Source organism: Macrobrachium rosenbergii, chromosome 42 (genome assembly GCF_040412425.1).
Source record: "Macrobrachium rosenbergii isolate ZJJX-2024 chromosome 42, ASM4041242v1, whole genome shotgun sequence".
NCBI lineage: Eukaryota > Metazoa > Arthropoda > Malacostraca > Decapoda > Palaemonidae > Macrobrachium > Macrobrachium rosenbergii.
This window is the reverse complement of record NC_089782.1, coordinates 42,973,713-42,993,212: the sequence shown is the minus strand read 5'-3', so window position 1 is coordinate 42,993,212 and position 19,500 is coordinate 42,973,713. Positions and strand designations below refer to the sequence as shown.

The 19,500-nt window shown below is 33.8% G+C and overlaps 2 protein-coding genes across 10 annotated transcripts in view; one reads left to right on the top strand and one right to left on the bottom strand.

Moving 5' to 3' along the window:
* Cbs (Cystathionine beta-synthase) overlaps nt 1-15,054 on the top strand; it is a 194,974-nt gene extending 179,920 nt beyond the window's left edge. For 6 of the 9 annotated variants that reach the window (XM_067086272.1, XM_067086269.1, XM_067086264.1 and 3 more), the window contains exons 12-13: nt 8,703-8,780; nt 13,616-15,054. In XM_067086272.1, coding sequence (XP_066942373.1) covers nt 8,703-8,780; nt 13,616-13,731 — 194 coding nt within the window. In that variant the 3' untranslated portion in view covers nt 13,732-15,054. Of the gene's footprint in view, nt 1-3,809; nt 3,828-8,702; nt 8,781-13,615 lie in introns of all 9 variants that reach the window. The other 3 variants (XM_067086266.1, XM_067086265.1, XM_067086267.1) reach the window with 3 other exon arrangements.
* Nucleotides 15,055-17,117: 2,063 nt separating this feature from the next.
* The window catches only part of LOC136827807 (nuclear receptor subfamily 2 group E member 1-like), a 54,751-nt gene continuing 52,368 nt past the window's right edge, over nt 17,118-19,500 (bottom strand). The window contains exon 9 of the mRNA XM_067085265.1: nt 17,118-17,682. Coding sequence (XP_066941366.1) covers nt 17,438-17,682 — 245 coding nt within the window. The 3' untranslated portion in view covers nt 17,118-17,437. The remainder of the gene's footprint in view (nt 17,683-19,500) is intronic.

Genomic DNA, 19,500 nt, shown 5'->3' with positions numbered 1-19,500 from the left:
CCTACTTTAGAAGATTACTGTATGAGAGTTAGGAATTTCAACTCGTGGGTTTGGTTAAACTATTTAATAATAAAACTAGATAATGACTAAACCTGATGTTTCATTAGGTAAGATGGGTATTATGATTTGTAGAGGATTGATGATATTATGGGCCTAAAGAGGTGTTTATGAAGTCGAAATTCCCATTGTGGTTGAAATTCCCAATTGGTTAGGGAAACCAGAAATTTGCTGAATGATTATGACAGATGAAAAATATTGTGGTGCAGTAACTTTTATAGATGGTCAGTCTTCGCAAAATAGTATCCTGTAAAGAAAATCTGATTTTGTCCATTACAGTAGTTGCCATTGTCTGTACAGTATTAGAGCTTTTAAAACTTGAAGGGTTTTACACTGTGATAGTAACAAAGTACACAGTATTTTAAAAATGTAAATACCAGCTAAAGAAACAGTGTATGAAAGGAATGTGTGATATGGAAAGCATTTGGTTTGAAACTTGCTTTAACATGTTTGAGGCTTTCTTAACAACCCCTGTAGTGGTAAAAAAAAACAAGAAAAGTGGAGATTAAAAGGTTAGGGACTGTGGTCATTTTTGGTGGCTGAATTGCTGGTTTAAGTAGGTAGACTCAAAATAAGGGAGTGGCAAAGAATTAGACTTGACTGTGTTTCTCCAGCTGGATCTTGAGTTCGTTGTTAACTCAGAGAATTCCTGGTTCACCCACAGCAGTGAGTTCAACTGCTTGGAATTGCACGGGACACCGCGAAAATACTTGCTCAATTTACCGTGTGAGGAGACCCTTGCATGGGGTGTGTAGGTGCTCCTAATATGGCTGTATATTTTTAGATCTCATAGGTGCCAGTGTCTTCAAGATCCTTGTTGAAGCATCATAATTTTGATTGAGTAACAATTTTCCATTTTTGTTTTTTGATCATTTATACCATCTACTTTATTTCTATTGAAGAGACAGTAAATTACTGCAATTTTTCTCATCTACATATTGTACTACCATTTATTCAAGGCCAGCAGTCATTTCATCAGTCAAAACTAAAAACCAAAAATTGATGCAGACTGTTACTTTATGGAATATCAGATGTGATGGGCCAAGTCTCAGAAAAAAAAAACTAGACTTGTGCTCTTGTTGATCACTAAGAAATTGTGAAGATTGAATCCCATGACTTACACATCTTACAAATACTGTATGTGAGGAATTATCAACTCTAAAAGGACATCCCAAGTACTTATTTTCCAAATGCCTTTTGACTGTAATTGTTTTTAGGTTCAAGTTACTGTACCTTTATAGGAGCTGAAAACCCAATGTTGCTCCATCCTCCAGTGGCACGGTCAGTTATTGCAGGCAACATTCAAACTGGTCCGTTGATCAGGTGTAATATTTTTTCCATTTCTCTTAAGAGACGCTTTTTCAGTCATTTTGACCCAAATAGTACAGATTGTTTAGGGCTTTTTTGCTGCTCAAAATGAGAAAGCAGATTTGGTGAGAAGTGGCTTTGGATGACAAGTTTCAGCCAAGGGTATGTCAACCAAAGACTTACCTGAGCAACCTTGTTACCTAGCTGAGGTGTGTCTCAAGCACTGGTTAAGATTTTTGTCATTAGACTAAGGTGAGGGATCTGAATATGAAGGATTTCAAACTTATTCACTGAAGATATGACAATTATTTATTGAAATTTCTTGTACAGTATTACTGTATTATAATTTCTGCCAATCTGGTTTGTAAATTGCATTGATTCCTAGCTATTTCAGCTAAATTTGGCTCTTCATTTGATGATTTTTGTGTGGCTATTTACCAAACATTGTTTTATCAATGTCTCTGAAAGTTTATGAATCATCATATCAAGAACAGTCTTTTCAGATTATGTTAGGTTTTTGTGGCTAAGATTTCTGGTAGTGTCTTCACTCTCTTATCTTATAGATTAAGGGTTAGCAGTAGTTTCAGTTGTGAAAATGACATGAATGCAGAAAATCTACTGTATGTGTATGTAATGCGTCCAGTGTACTTTGTGGTGGGGTGCTTCTACCCTTTTCTCTTACTTTCCATCCATCTTTTTCACTCTCGTCCCACATGGCCAAAAACTTCCTCTCACTGTTCTTGTGCTCATTTAGGAAAAAGTCCTCTGGTACAGCTATATAAGCATAGAAATCTGAAGCTTTGAACTCTGTTACTTGATAATGATATAATTAAATATCTTGAATGGGATTATGAAGTGCCTTCAGAAGTACAAATGTAAGGGATGCAGGTGATGGGAAAGTATTTTTAACCAAGAAACAGAAATGAATTGAATGGCTAGCCTGTAATTACATGGCTGTAAAATGAAGTTGCGTTCCTTATGTTCAATTTTCTCTATAACATAAGAAGTACTAATAGAGTTAAAGGAATGTTACATTGACAACCTTACTTCATTGACTGTCAAGAGTTACTGGTTATTACTCTGGAACTAACATGTTGACTATAAAAGAAAAGCGTGGCTTATTTGAAGCATATAGTTTGTTTTGGAAGTAGAAGCTGTAGTTAGTTTGTGGATCATCAGAAGAGTGGGCTAAAGAAAGTGTGGACCATAATTGGTCATAGTAAAGTATGGAAGTAATTCTGTGCTGTGTCTGTTTAATTGTATCACTGAGTAACCCATTATTTATTGGAAAACTTAGGTTTCTTGAAAGCTTATGTTTTGAGTGGATTGGTTTATTTTCTTTATTCCATGGTATTCATAATATTAAACAAATTAGTTTTACTAAATTCCTCTTATTATGGCTGTCATGTTTAAGAATAATGATATTTGTTGTAGAGTTTTATTTTACTAATGGATTGGAATAAAATTCCCAAGAGACCAGTGTTATGAAAAATTTTATGAAGGAAATATGCTATTATATCAGTGGTTTATAGCAACTTTTTTTTTATAAATATATATTTTTTTATAACTCCACTACAGTATTTAATATGATATATATATATATATATATATATATATATATATATATATATATATATATATATATATATATATATATGTATGAAAATATATATATATAACATTTTTTTATCACACCATGATTTATGTACAATCATGAAGCTACAAAAAGCTTAATATCAAATCCACGCTACCTCGGGAATATCCCCGATGGGGAATTATCACCAAAGGGGAATTTATAAGTGATAAATGGACGGGCACTGCCGAGTCTCGATCCCACGACACAGACGCGCCATCCAGCAACTCCAGTCGACGTTACCACTGAGCCATCAAGACGTCCATTTATCACTTATAAATTCCCCTTCGGTGATAATTCCCCATCGGGGATATCCCGAGGTAGCGTGGATTTGATGTTAAGCGACATTTTTATATATATATATATATATGTATGTATGTATACAGTACAGTATGTGATGTAGTACGTTTCATTCTTAGCTTGGTCTGATCAAGGTATTCAATAGTTCTGCATTAAAAGGAACTCATAGCTGAAAATTCAGCAGTTTTGATATGTTCATCTCCATCAGTAAAAATATTTAAGAACTCATAAGGAATTGTATATTTTAACAATTTTTCTTCTTACTTTACATGGAAGGGGTCTAATGTTTTACCCAAGACGGTTGACTAAAAGAGATTTTAGTGTACTTCACATATCACACTGGTTTTAAGTCCCAAGTTTTCTAAATGAATTTATTTGTATTTTAACACCTTGCTACTCAATTTCCTTGGTATCACATCTTGTTGGAAAGGTGAACGTGTCATGACGATTGATGAGCTGATATTATTGCATAACAACTTGTAATTTATCTTTTTCACTACTGCCCATGGAGCAGGTCTAGGATCTGTCGGTAAGATTTCAGTTACATTTGTACTTACATTCTTGCTTAAGTTTTTATTTAGCATTAATATTAGAGGGAAACTTGACCTTTTCTCTTTAAAGTGTGTATTCAAGGATAAATATATTGTGTGTCGTGGAATTGTTGTGTGTCATAGCTCAAGAGTACAGTCAAGCTTTCAGTGTTTGCTTGATCTTAAAGCTATTTATTCCCTGCAGTTATTTCTGTTTGTTCATTTTGGCTGCAACTTCATCATTTAAAAATCAAATGCCTTTAAAGGAACAGGAAATTTTTGGTATAGTACTGTGTATTAATGCTATGATGGCCTTTTTAATTTTTTGCTAAGCTTTATCCAGATACAGTATTGAGCTGGGAAGAATAGCTAAATTTACAACAGTTTTATTTATAACCTTTTTATTAGTAATGGCTGGATAGTTTAGCAATTTATGAATTTTCAAGAAAATTACAGTAAAACTCACCATACATACTTGAAGAGAGATCTGTAGCTACGGCATATCTCAATTATTCCCTGAAAATTATCTTCCTTCAAAATTTACCCAAGCCCATACTACATCACTATACATTCTGGCAATCTGGGTAGCAGATAGGTTACCAATTTATGCATTTTCCTTTACTCTCTCTCTCTCACACACACACACAAACCGGTGTTTTCACCATGTAAAAGGATTGTTGCAAAATACTTGAATTAGATACCACATAAAAATCACTAGCAAGCATTGTACAGGTATATGATGATATGATAATGAAACAGTATTATTCTTGGTTTGTTCACAAAGTCACTATAGGTGATCAGATCAGTAGGGCTTCATTTGTTTATGAACACAGTATATCTATTACTTCCAGTAGCATTTTCCTTGCAAAGGTGACTATGAATAGGCCTGAGTCCCCTAAAATGATAAATTTTGACACACCGTCAGCTTCTAGTTGGATAGCATTGAAATCCAGAATTGTATTTGGAGGCCAATTGTCTCAACAGATAGTAACATAGATTCGCAACAAATTTATGTATAGGATCATTCCAGCTTGTCATCTGGACCCAGATTGAGATATCCAGGCTCCTGAGATTGTGACAGATGTTCCTTTTGGTGATTGTCCTAGCCCATTTGATATTTTCTGAATGTCAGTCTTTACTGTTATAAAAGCTAAAGGACTAGAGAACCAAGGTACTGTGTATTGCAAGATTTTCCGAAGCACGAATGTTTGTCGGTGCTTGAGAGACCATTTGAGTTTAAAATTCCGTTTAACAGAGTCATCAGCCTGATGTTGGTTGGCACAATTTGGCATTTCAGATTATCTATTAGGGAGGGTATCTTGATGGTCTCACTCTTTCTCAGTGCATGCAAGCAGATTAGAGAAAAATGGAGAATATAATTACTATTCTTGTAAAAAAATACAGTACTCTATTGGAGTTGGGTGCCTATTTTTTATGGAGTGGCTGGTGTCATAATATTCATTGGCAAGAACTCTGCTTTCACTTATCTTTTATGAATTAATATCAGTAAAGAAAATTGTGCTAACTTTCATGTAAGGTTTTAAATCTATGGATGATAGCTTCTTTCTGCAACATGAAACTGCAGTGGATCTAAGAAAGTTGTTTTTATTTCAAGATTCCCGATAACAGTGTAGATCTAGAAGGAAAAAAAACAAGGAAAGACATATCTTACATAATAAAGTCTGGGGAAAACTAACAGAAGCCTGCAAGGATATCTGTGGGTAGCTTAGATCAGAGTTGCACCTCATTTGCATGGGTACCCACCAAAAGCATAATAAAGGAAGATGAAATAAAGATAATTGATCACTATGGGCTTTTACTGAACTAAAGGACATAAACTGTTACCCCTGTCTTGGGTGAAGTTTTGGCTACATCATAGTTCTCATGAGGCCAGACAGCCTTTGGCTGACATCTTGCTGATATATATCATCCTGACATTTTTATCACCAAATTTGCTTTTGTGCTGAATGTACATCAAAGAGATCCTAGATGCCTTACAGTTTGGATTGAGAAGATGTAAATAGATTTTTCCCATTTAGGACATTTTTGTTTATTTTTTTAAATGCATTTTCCAGGCAAGCAGAAATTTTGTGAAGAGGTGGTTCTTCCAAGTGGAAGTATGAATGCTAATTGCAACAGTTGCTTGTCAGTCTCTGTCTTTCTATTACAGTACTTTTTAAATTTGGTAAAAATCCATCTTTTAAATCCTTATAGAAGTATTGGACCACAGATTTATATACTGTACATTCCTTCTCACAGCCGCTTTGCTTACACGAAACAACTGTGTTCTTGTGATGACTTTTTACATCAAAGTAGTACAGACAGCCTTGACAATGATATGATTCTGGATCTGTTAAAATTGTTTTTTTTTTATTTTTTTGCTGACTATGACTAAGGTTCCGACATTAATCTTCCTAACTTCAATAGTGGACACTTCATACTTGATCTCATTCACAGCATATTAGATGACTGGTAACAGAGAGATTTTGTTGATTGGTTTAGTGATCTTGGACTTATCATATTCGGTTGGTTTAGTTATCTTGGACTTATCATATTCGGTGGTCTTTAGGGCAGTGTTCTCTTATGTTTGTTATTTTTAGTCTTATACTAGTGACTGTTTTTTATGAATTGTATTACAGTATGCAGATGATGCTATTTGATACAGTTTATCTCCTTCCAAATGCAGAATAAAGTTGTTAAGGCCATATTGCAGATCTGAATTTTTTCAGGAAGTGAGTAGTTAAAATATGATGATGAAATACAGCAAATGGAAGAGTATTGATTAACTGATCTCTCACCTTGCTTCTCTGCCATGATTTCTTATTCATGGTACTTAATAAATCAGAATATTTAATAATACTCAGCTTGGTGTTACCTGACTCTTGCTTGTCTCACATCACTTGGAAAATATGCCATGTAATACTGCTAGAAAACTAATTACTGATTGCAAGGCATCTTCCATAACATTAATGCCATACAATTCAGTTCTTTAATTCTGCTACAGTATAATTAAAGTACTCGTTCTCCCTTCGTGTAAGGAAACTTATTGATCTTTTGTGTTTAGATAGTCTTGCCCAAAATGGTGTTTTCTATATGCCAAGCAGCTATAGTCTTGCCCAAAATGATGTTTTCTGTATACCAAACAGTGATAGCTGATTTAAACCACTGGCAGAAGATGCTAAGGGTAGCCATTTTCCTTGAGCTGCCTTTCAAGGGTGCCTTTAGTGCTTGCCTCCAAAAACTAGTGCTTACTATTCAGTTTACAGAGGATTAGTATCCACCTTCGGTTTTGATGCCATGGTGCCACACGACCAAGTTCCAGAATCTTTTTGATTCCTTTTGCTTTCAAACTTTGGAATGGTACTCCAATCAATAATATAGATGCTAATACTTACATGCTGAAGAAAGGCTATTATTTTATTATAACGTGCCACTCACCTTACATTAATATGTATGTCTTGCTTTACAGTTTGTTTATGCACTGTACATGCGTATTTTTCGTTGACAATACGGTATTCCAGTTTGTCTTGTCATCCTGTCAAGTACGGGCATATTTTTCAATGGAAGGCTCCTTCAAAGTTAATGGCTATTTGATCTTGTTCCATTTGAATACCAATGATGCAGCTATTATCATGCAGTCATGCATGATAATAACAGTTGCATAACAGATGCAGTGCAAAGAGTAATGCCAAGTTTTGGAGTGATGATGTCTTGCTAGATTGTACGTACATAGTTTCATTTCCTGGATTCCCAGGACCTGTCAGCAAGGTCTTTATGAAGACCTAGTTTGATCTGTTGTGCTACCTGTTGAGATTGTCTCCTGATGTGAATCTGGTTCTCATTATTTTCTTCTAGAAACCTTGCTGTTTTTTCCAAAAGTATTACATTATAACAAAGTTGCAATTATGCTCTGTGCTTTAACTGGCTTCTTTTGTGCTGCTTTTATTAAAGGAAGTATTTTCCTTATTCTCTGAAGGTAAACAGTATCCTGGTTTTGAATTTAGTTTTTATGATAATGGATTATTATGCCAATGTCAGTATGGAGGTAAGAAGTCTGTAATGTAATTTTGAGATTAGTGTTTGGTATGATTTATTGTGCTTTTTTGGTGCATGTTATTGAAAAAGTTTCCTATATTAACCCTAAACCTCGTGAGGGGTAACCAGTTAGTTGAGAGTGACATATATTTTGGTTATAGATACATTTTTAATTATTAGTGCAGTATTTTTGTATTGCTTTGTTGTTATATTCTCTTTGAGCAGCGTTTTGAAGAAGTTTGTAAAGTTGTTTTAATTTTCAACTTGAGATTTTTGTAATGCCATATACAGTATTTACCGTATCTTCAATGATTTTGCCTTTCATTGTATTACAACAGGATACATATTTTTTTTACATATCTACTTTTTTATTATTGATACTGTAAATCTTTTTAAGTTATGGGTCTCCTTCAAAAATAAGTTACATTATTGTATATACCTTTGTGCTTTCATTTGATAATTTTTTTTAATTTCATGTTATTGCTGTACAGCATAGAAAGGTGTTGTGTCTGTGATGGTAAATGGAGAAGTGTTTAGTGAACAGAGATACAGCATTTTTTCCAGCTTGTTAGCTTTACAAATATCAACCCTAACATTCAGTGAATTGAACTTATGCATTTTATTTGTATTGTTGCAGCATAATTGCATATACAAAATAATGTAAAATTTGCCTTTATAACCTTGTTGACAGTGTTGAGCTATGTTTTTAGTTTCTTTTTTTTTGATATAGATGAATTAGAGCTGTTGATGGTATTAAAGTTAAACTTCACACAGTAAATGAGGATGAGAAAAAACAGATAATTTAAAGTGACAAGCTTGTTGCATACCATTCATGACAGACCATGAGGAACGAGAATCGGACGTGCCAAAGGAAACAGCACTGAGTCCAGGCCAGAACAGTGCTCCTTCTAACAAAGGTGGGGATGCAAATCAAGAAGATATAAGATAACATTAGTTAGACGTGTGAGAAGACATACGCTATACTTCTCCTATCACTTGAACACATGTCAGATCACAAGACTTTAGTTCATCATAATCCAAGTTAAATATGCTTCTTTACAAATGTGATTTTAGATGTTTCCTTTAGCATTCCCATTTAATGCACCAAGTTTGCTTTTAATGCACAGTAGTGTTGTCATAAGTACTTAGGTATGTTCATTTGTAGAGCTTAATATGCTTGTGATTACATACATTAATGAAGTTTCAGTACCTGCTGACTGAACGTATATAGGATACAGTTCAGATAAATGATATAGTCATGAAATAAGCTTTGGTAATCAACAAAGGTGTAGCAGTTGTTGACAGTTATGTTTTTAGTATCTTCACACTTGAAATAGAATTTTTAACTCTCCTTATAAAATATTTTTATTTCAGAAGTATGTTTGATAGCTTTATTTACTGCTAAATAGATTTGTATATTTTTCATCTGAAAGATTTTGCTTTGGAAAAATTAAATCCAGGTATTTATTTATGTTTTTTATCTAATGAAACTGTTATTGGGTTTAAAGATCATGAATATTTTATAATTAACTTTTTATGTCACTATTGTTGAGTACAGTCCAGATTTATTTTGATTAATATACTGTAATCAAGAATTTATTTTAACTTAGGTATTCATTTGTTTTAGTAAATCCCATATTGTTAATATTTTTAGGGTAGAATAGCAAGGGTTTTTTGCACTTCTTTTGGTGTTGATTCCTTAGTTCAACAGGATTTTCATTCATATCTCAATTATATTGAAAAACTTGAATGTTTGTGTTCAAGGATATTTACTGAAATGGTACATTGTTCTGTCCTGGGCATCCCCACTCTTACATGGTTTGATGAATTGGTTTCTTTGTCACGATATGAGGGAAAATTTTTATCCTGTACTTGATGTAGTCTTGGTTGCAGCTTTAATCCTCGAATTCAAGAGCAATGTCTGTCATTTATTTTCCCAGTCATAACCACTAGTACCTATGTATGAATAGGTGCAAATCATGTGTTTACTGTATCTTAAGAAAATTTCAGGTCATCTGTAGGAATGACAGTCAGTCTTAGCTTCTTCCACATACCCATCATAATCATAAATATCATGAACAGAATTATCACATAGGTATCAAATTTCTCTAGCTTCCTTGATATACCTATTGTAATATAAAGGCTCTAGATAAGAAGTTAGATTATGTCCTCTGGTTCTAAGTAGTTAGGTCATTTCATTATTATGCACTTTTGAAGTTTGTGTAGTATGCATTACATATTTGCGTAAAATAATATAAAGTAGGAAGAGGCAAAAGATCAAAATAGGTAAAGATTTTCTTGTTAAATAGCTGTCAAGAGACGATTTTCATTACCGGAAAGCATACCTGAAGGTTAATTATTCATTTAAAAATGTCATTTACTCTATATTGATAAGAAAGATGAATAATTTACTTATTCACCCCCAAGAGATCTTAAGGAATCTGTGCGTTTGTTCAAGAACTCAGAAGTACAGTAATGAAGTGTGCCACAAAAAGTTTTATCCTTAATTATATCCAAGGTATATTGTAATGTTGTCCCATATTAAAGATGGAAAAGATTTTTCAACCAGATATGACAACATTTGTGGGATTTTATATCTTGAAAGTTAATGTTTATATAAAAGATAGGTCCTTGAAATGTTCAAGATTAAAACATATTTAAAGACAGCACCGTACTTTCAAATAAGTACACTGCACACATAGTCTTTAGTGGTCAGTCAACAGGGAAGAAGGATGATACTGAGGATTGTGTATATAGTTACCAAGATACAAGAGGGATGAACCCAAATTATGTATTATAATATGATGAAAAAGTAAAATATCATCTGGGCAACAAAGAGAGAAAAGATTCTAGTCAGCACTACAGAAGATCCAGTAGTACAGTACATATATGTTAAGCCAGGAAAATAAACTCCTGAAAATAACACTGATTCTTGCTGTAATGAAGCTAACCTTTTCATTTTTGCTGAAATAGGTAATCACAAAAACAAGAAAAGACACTGAGGCAGTTACAGTAAGGGACACAGACTGTGATACATTTGAAAGCTGTGCAAGTCAGCACCACTTCATCCTCCATGAGACTGGAGAGAACAAAAATACAGTATTTTTATTCAGCAGAGTATTTTGATATCACACTAGCCAGTTTTCTGATTGGCAGCTATCCAGTGGCCTTGCCTTATGGCTATTGGCCCATTAGCTTTGATGGCATTCGGTCATACTGCAGGGCAACAAGTAGCTGGACTGAACTGCTTTTAGGACTTCCATTTTTGGCAGACATTGTAAAACATGATGTAAATTATTCTTAAATGGTCCCATGACTTTTAGAGGATTGCAGGGTTGTAGCCTTACCAAAGTAGCATATCTAAATTCATTGTCAAATCCCAAATAGTAAATTATTTTTTGACGAGAAACTTATACAACTATACATTTTGAATAGTATACTTGTCATTCTGGATTTTACATAGTGTAAAGGGGAATGCGACTTTTGAGCGTGCTCTCTTGAAAAGCCCAACCATGTTGTTTGTAATTTGTGGCCATTTGAATCAGTCGTTAGAGTCAGTCTGTATTTTTGTAATCTGGTGGTGCTATTGTTAATTCTTTCTCTTGTGTTTATGCATACATATATACTGTACAGTATATGAGCTCTCTCTCTCTCTCTCTCTCTCTCTCTCTCTCTCTCTCTCTCTCTCTCTCTCTCTCTCTCTCTCTCTCTCTCTCTCTCTCCTAGAGATGCTGTACAGTACTATGTTCATGAGTTAGCAGTAGCATAAAGTTAATAGCTTAAAAATTTGCTTGTATATCCTTTAAATATTTTTATTACAAATTTGTATTAAAAGATTTCAAATAAACTTCAATATCGTAAAAGGATGTTTTAACCAGATCTTGCCAATTTCTTATTTCAAAAGGCTTAAAGGCAGTAGTACTACTCTCTTCAGTTATTATTGAAACACCACACCAGCTGGTATTTAGGTATTGGGAAGTAGTTTAATAATATCCATGTTAGTTACTATAGGGCTATGACTCCAAGTTGACCAGATCCCATTTTTATCACTGAAAATATATTGGTCAAAGTGAAGTTGAAGAGTTTGTAGTTTCAGTCATCTAACAACCCAGGAAATATTCATACTGCATATCTTTATTATTTAACTTAATTAAATTTGTAAGTTCTGCAGCCAGGTAAACTGAGGCGTAGATTGTAGTCAGCACCTACAGTATTTTGTCAGTTAGTGGTCACAATATCGTCACTAAAACAGAAGTATAGTAGGGGTCGTGCTGTAGCCCATTTCAGAAGTTTGAGTCTCATTCTCTTGGAAAACATTGGTAATAGTATTGCCTGAAAAGAAGTATATGAATAGCATTAGATTAATTTACCCACACAATGGATAGAAATTTTTTGTTGCTTACAGAACAGTCCTTACTAGAAAAATTGCACTTCTAACCATAATATGCATTTTGAGATACAGGCCTAATTTTCAAGTTCAGGTAAAAAAATGGCAATAATATAATAAACCTCTGTGCTTTTTATTTCATTGTAAACACCAACATATTGTAAAACTGGGCTTTTATTCATAAACATACCTGGTAAATGATTCAGGCTTACTTAATTCCTCCCTTACAAAAATACTAACTCTAGCTCATAGTTCATCTTATATCTGCTTTTCTGTTTTACAGGTTTGTCTTCTTCAGTTGATCTGGTTATGGTGACTATTTGTACTTAGATTTCCTTTCTACTAAGATAATTTATACATTTGCTTCACAAAAGTAGAATATAGTAATTGCTAATCCAATAAAGTATTGTTGTAGAGTCAGTCAGTCTGGAGCCCAATGATTCCTTGAGATCCATATTGGTGGATAAGAAATATTAAGGTTTAAAACTATCACCAGGGTATTGTATACATGGCTATCCGATAGATTAGGTTAATCGAGGGACTTAAATTGCTCTGTACAGTTCCATACTGTACTTGGCATCAAGGACCTTTCTTTTTCTTTGGACAGGAGGGGAATTGATTGCCCTAAATGTACAAATCCATCTGAGTTGTGAGTATAGTATTCTAGGTTGGGATAAGGCACATAACACTGTTAAAACAGTACAGTATGTATCTAAATTCTTATTTGCACAGCAGCTACAAACGTAGGTCTTAGAATGTTGAAATTCCCTATTAGACAGTCTTTATTTTTGGAAGATTTGTATGGTGTGACATGGATTAACTTTTAACGTGAAACCTTGCACTCTTAGCTGGAAGGTCATTTTCAAGAATAGTAAGCAAAAATATTCTGGGAATAGTTTAGTCCATATTTATATAAAAATAATGAATAAAGTGCTTGAATAAGGAAATTGTGCTAGTTAGAGGCCTCAGTTACCTAAGAGAAGGCATAATTTTCTCCTGTGCCAAAATCAATAGAGATAATTTATCGCTGAAGTTTTAGAAGTTGATAAATGTTTTCTTGAAGTTCCATTATCATACATTTCTTTGATTTTACATGGATAGTTAGTTAAGTTTCAACGAAAGGCTGAGTCGGGTAATCCAAAGTGCCTTGTTCATCACCTGCTTATATGGGATGGCCTGACAGGCCATAGATTGGTGTATTTAGGCCTGGATGTTTTTTTTACCTACTAATATGGTTTTTGGGGTAGTTTTTGTGTCAGAGTGCTTAAGAGACTGATTGACGAGCAGTACAGTACTAACATAATTTTTTTTAAGATGCAGGTTTGCTGTGAAAGCATTGATTTCATGTGTAATTTATTGTTTCAGATATGGATGGGACAGTGATCGAGAAGGAAGTTTGTATTGGCATCGTTACTCAGATTGATCTTTTGACACATATCACCCATCATCAGAAGGACACAAAAATTGAAGCCCCAGAATAAGAGGTCTTCAGAATTAGCTCTTAAATAAATTGGTTCAAAATTTAATCAAAATAGTTTTTTGGTGTAATTGATACCTAGAGTAGTATTTCATTATTAATAAAGGGGATTTGAATGCTTTGTTGATCAAATGGAAAACTTCATTGTCAGCTAGTGCACCAAGTGATGTGGGAAACATGCATAGGTTTTGAAATTGGCACCATTTCTTTTTATTTGAGCTCTCTCTGTTGTGCTTATATTTACTCATTTAATTTAATAAGTCAGTATTAATGGCTTCCTTATGAACTTGCCATGATTGTAAAGGGAAGAGTATGTAATAGATTTTGGAATTTGTCAGTTTTGTTTGCATAGAAATGCACAGTAATGTTAATTTTTTCATTTGGGGGTTATGTGTAGGCACTATGGTATACTGCAGTAATCACTACATGGTAGTGTTAGAGGGTAGAATAATATAATTTGTTTGATATTTGTTGGCAAGGTAAAATTTATAAGAGCAGTAATTACTTTTTAATTGTAAAAAACAGTCATCGGTTTTATTTATTATAACAGGAAATTTTTCTTGTTAGGAACATAATGTATCAGGGGCCATAAACTACAGGTAGATAACTAAGTTTGTTTTTAAGTACCGATGTTTTACCCAAATTTTAATTCGTTTTAACCTTCAATAATTCACAAACTCATCCCTCACCTGTTTTCATTACGAATTTTTTTAACATTTGTTATTTCCATTCTTCATAATGAAGCATTTTAAGCATATTCCAAGCACCTCTCATTCCTCTTTTGGCATCTGTACCCAAATTACATTCACTTAGGTTACAGGTATTCCTACCTATCCTCCCTCTGTTTAGTATAAATGCATATGAACAGTACATTTCCTGCATTTCAATCTCTTAGGAGTTTCAGAAAGTTCTTTAGTTTCGTGGTTTTGATACGAGGCCCTTTTGATTTGGATCTCGATATTTCGTTGTTTTGATCTGTATTCGTAGATATGTGAAGAGCTTTCATGGACTAATGAATGCTTTTCAGTATTCTATTGTAATTTTATTTTGCTAATAAATATGAAATACCAGTGATACTTTTCTTCTGTTAATTTACATTTATAAAAGACAGTGAAAACCAGAATAGTAGTGTTTATTTATGGTTTGTAGGATTTTGAGACATTTAGAAATGGACAGTTATTTTTTTTATATTTATATGGATGAGGGGAGAGCTAAATATATTTTTAAACTTCTACATTCCATTATCTGAATTTTGCATTGCAGTGAACCATGTTAAAGTCATTCATGCATTAATAACATTTTAGTTGATATTAAATATTACACATGATGTGATTGTTTCCTTATCCTCTTTCCACTATGTGGTTCTTTATTGAATTATAAAAAATATTTTTGATTATGGAAAATGTTTGTATTTAGTCATGAATTTTCAGACTAACAAAATGATCATAGTACTGCAACTAATTTTATCTATAGTAGTACTGATATTATGCCCATGAACTTGATCATAAAGCCAAAATTCTTGAAACTCGGGACATACCCAGTTTAAACAGAATAAAATAAGGGTTTGTCAATGGTATGATTTTGTAATTGTATTGATGAGGTAACTTCCTCTCATTGTAATAGAACTAATTTGAAAGGTTGGAGTAACAAGGAAATGGCAACCTAAGGCAAACTTGTTTGAGGTTAAGTTGGGAAATAGAGGCTGGACAAAATGGAATACTGTATATCAAGATGAACAATGATTTCTAAATGAGCTGCAAAAGTATCTTGAGGAAAATTATTAGTTAGGTTGGTATACAGTAGATGGAATCCAGTGTCGTTTAGCCAGATTAATAGATGAAAGTACCTTTGAGTACTAGATATTGAAGCTGTATTGTACAAAAACTGTCAAGCTCATGTGACATAGTAGAGATGTGTTAAATTTTTTTTTAAGGTTTTCTGAATTTCTCATATCAAAGAAACAAATTATTAGTTAGTAAGGTTGCTATAGATGGAATCCAGTGTCGTTTAGCCAGATTAATAGATGAAAGTAGATTTGAGTACTGTATATTGAAGCTGTATTGTACAGCAACTGTCAAGCTCGTGACATAGTAGAGATGTGTTAAATTTTTTTAAGGTTTTCTGAATTTCTCATATCAAAGAAACATAATTTCAGTGTTGATGTCTTTGTTCTCTTTTCCCTAAATTTGGCTTATTCTTTTTTCCCTAAGTCTGTTTAAAAAGTGGCAGATGGTTTGCACAAAGTACGTAGTATCTCAGTTTTTTCCTTTGATTTCATTAAACTGTAATGTTACAGGTATGCTAATTCTAATAAATGTACTTTTGATGTAGGACAGTGTAAATTTTGTTGAAATTTCAGTAGGTTTTTTTCATCTGGTTTTCTATTTTTCTTCTTTCAGTTAAAAGCCAGACATAATGAAAAATGTTCATATTTCAACATTTTCTTAAGACTGAGCTTGGTCATGTTCTTTTCAGTCATTTTAAGGAAGCATGTAAGTACATTTTTGTTGCCATTATAGTGTTTTTTGTAGTGTTTTTTGATGTTCTAGTTCAATTTCCTTTATATGAGAAAGCAAATATTGTTCATAGCACATGGTTCTGTGTACAGTACCATGTAAAATATACAGTATATGACTTCAGAAGCCAATAGCATTCATACAGTAAAATGAAATGGCAGAACAGCAGTGCTTGTAGAATTTAGCATGTTGATACATTATCTGTATTCCTTAAAAGAAATCTTTCATAATTTTATACCTTATGGACAATATGAAAACATTTCTTAATACAGTTCTGTTGATACCACACGTAATTTATTTGAACTTTCTGATTGTCAGCATTTGAGTTAATTACTCTACTGCTTTGTCTGATGTCCTTTGGGAAGAATCCAAGCATTATATAGTACTAATACTTATGCGGTATGGTGTGAGATTTTGTGTAAGAATCAGCATAGTAATTCTTGGTAGTTGACCAAAGCGGTAGTTATAGTACCTCAATATCTTGTTTTCTTTGTAAATCAGCTAAGGTTTTGTGAATGATATTGAGACAGGAAAAAGACTGACTTAACTGCGAGGAAGTACTCTATAGAATTTTAAGTGTTGTTCAGCTTGTTCTAAAATACATAGCCGCCTTATTGTTGTGGGAATGTGCATTTTGGCAAATTAAGATAATTTTTTTCATAAGTTCAATGGAAGTTGCTTGTGGTAGTTCTTCGGATACATACCAGATAGTTCTTATGTGCAAGGGTATGTAGAGTCTGGCATCAAACCTCTTACAGATACCTTTGGAAAACCCTATATTGGTTGTAATGAGAATACATAATACTTGTAACTTTAGGAGTTACTATAGACAGTTCAAAACAACTTTATGAACACAAAAACAAGTTTTCTTGGTTGTCATGTGACCTTTTAATTGTATTTATTTTACATAGTTATTTTTCCATCAAGACAAATATTTAATACTGACCATGATTCAATTCAACATTGAGCCATTCAATACACAAATTATTTATAAACATATATCTAATTTTAAATCAATCAACAGTAGTGCAGTTAACATATAAGTCAACAATATACTTCACTTTCATAAACAAAATGACAAAAAACAAGACATTTCCATATTGTTTGGTGCAAAATGCTGTGTAAGACAGTAAATCTTTCAAACACCATTCAGCAATTACTGGCTTTTAAACTTAGGAATATTTTCAACTCATTTCACGATGAACTGAGTAACGTTGCAATTAGGAGAGGAGCAGTGTTTGGAGAGCACAAGGGTGGTATGAGTGCTCTTGTCACTACATGCTGTGGAATGCGATGCAATGAGGCGACCAGTAAAAGCAGGTTAGAAGGTCTGAGTGGGTCACAGGGAAAGGTAGTCTCGGCGTGTCTCTGAAGTATGGCTTGTGCTCTTTCATGCAGGGCTGAGATGAGTAATGTTCCTTCAGTGGAAAGCCCAGGTTCTGGAAGAGTATAGGAGTTATTTTCACAGGTACAAAATTGCGTATGAATGTGTTTGAATCAAAATTTCTGAATAAACAATAGTTTGTACTGTATTAGTAATATAGTAAACCCCCGTATTTGTAGCCTCATGATTCGCAGACCCGCCTGTTCGCGGATTTCTCTGTGGAATGTATACTGTATACACATTATTCACCCATTCGTGGCATTTTTCACAGAGAAATATTCACTAATTACTGTATTTTCATATCATTTTCGTGACTAACTGCACTTTTTGGGATAAAGCCATTAAAATACTCAGGTATAAGCATTTTTAGTGGGTTTTTCTTGTTTTTGAACCATCAAAATAGGCAGTTCTAAGTGTTTTTAGAGGGGTTTTAAGTATTCGTGGATTTTAGCTATTTGCAGGGGGTTGTGTGTAGTACACATCCCCCATGAATACAGGGGGTTTAGTGTATAGGTACAGTATTGTAAGTACTGTACTGTATCTTCTGCTGGGAAAAAAATGTTGAAATGCTTGTTCTTTTATGGCAATGGATAGCAAAATACTTCCTGTAAAATTGAAGGTTCCCAAAATAAATTTTGCACACTGTTAAGGAAGTGATGGGTATAAGAAACTAATCGAAGATGTATAGAAGAATATGAAATATTTTTTGGGTTATTATTAGACTGTTGGATGAGGCATAGTTTAAGTTGTCACAATATGTTTGTCTATTTTTGTCACAATAAGTTTGTCTCATTTTTCAATGAAGAAATTTTCTGTGCAAATACTGTATGGTCATTGGACCACCCCTTCCAACTTTCACAGGTTTGGTGGTTCAGTTACAGTTTCTTTCTCCTCTACTGCCAGACTTTGAAATTCTTTTCTTGCTTTTGTGCATTTTTCCCATAGAGGGGCACCATCCCCTGAGAGGCATACTGTAGAGGGTGCTAAAGGTTCCTGAAACATCCCCTTGTCCCCTGTTACATATCTGTATTCCTTTTACTTCTCATCCATTTCCTTTTGGTGTATTCCCACTTAGCTGTCCAACTGCTTTCAACTTTAGCTTGCTTCAGTTTTCACTCTTAAGAACAAATACTTAGCTAACCGTATGGGTATAGACATAAGATTTGATGGTCTCGTCAGACTCCTTAATTATAACAACAGTTTCATCATCTTTCATCCTTCAAGAGGCAGTCCTATTCCATCTTTTCTCCCTGTTTTTCATCACATCAGGGCTAGCTAGAGGTTTTAGGTTGCCTGTCCCATTCACCCCTGCACTGAAAATTAGTTTGATTTGTAATACTCCCTATACAGTTTGAGTGCTGCTATAGTACAGTTGTTAATGTGTACATTATGTATGTCTGCAGAGCAGCTGGCTCTTATCCCTTGGATAATGCTGTATTCTTCACTGGAATGGAGCTCCACCAATGCACAAGTACTCTGTTGTCAATGACCTTAGATGCTGTAATGCTACTCATTAGAAATAATTTAGATTTAATAGGGCCTATGCATTGCTATTTGAGTAGTATTTGTTCCTTTTACGACACTTTACTGACATCAGATTATGGCTTTACTTTAACATTAGGATGTATAGAGACTTTGTCATGTACTCAGCCCAGAAAGATGTTTGTAATTACAGAAAATATGTTATATTTGTAAATAGGATTTTGTTGTTAATTAAAAGCCAGAGTTTTAACAAGTTCGGTACATCAGTGATTTCTTTGTCAGTGAAACAGCAAGTCAAGTCTGGGCATTACATGGTGGGGTGGTCTCCCAGTGAATGCCACATACAACATTGACAAATAACACTCCTATGACCACCTGCTGGGGACATGGA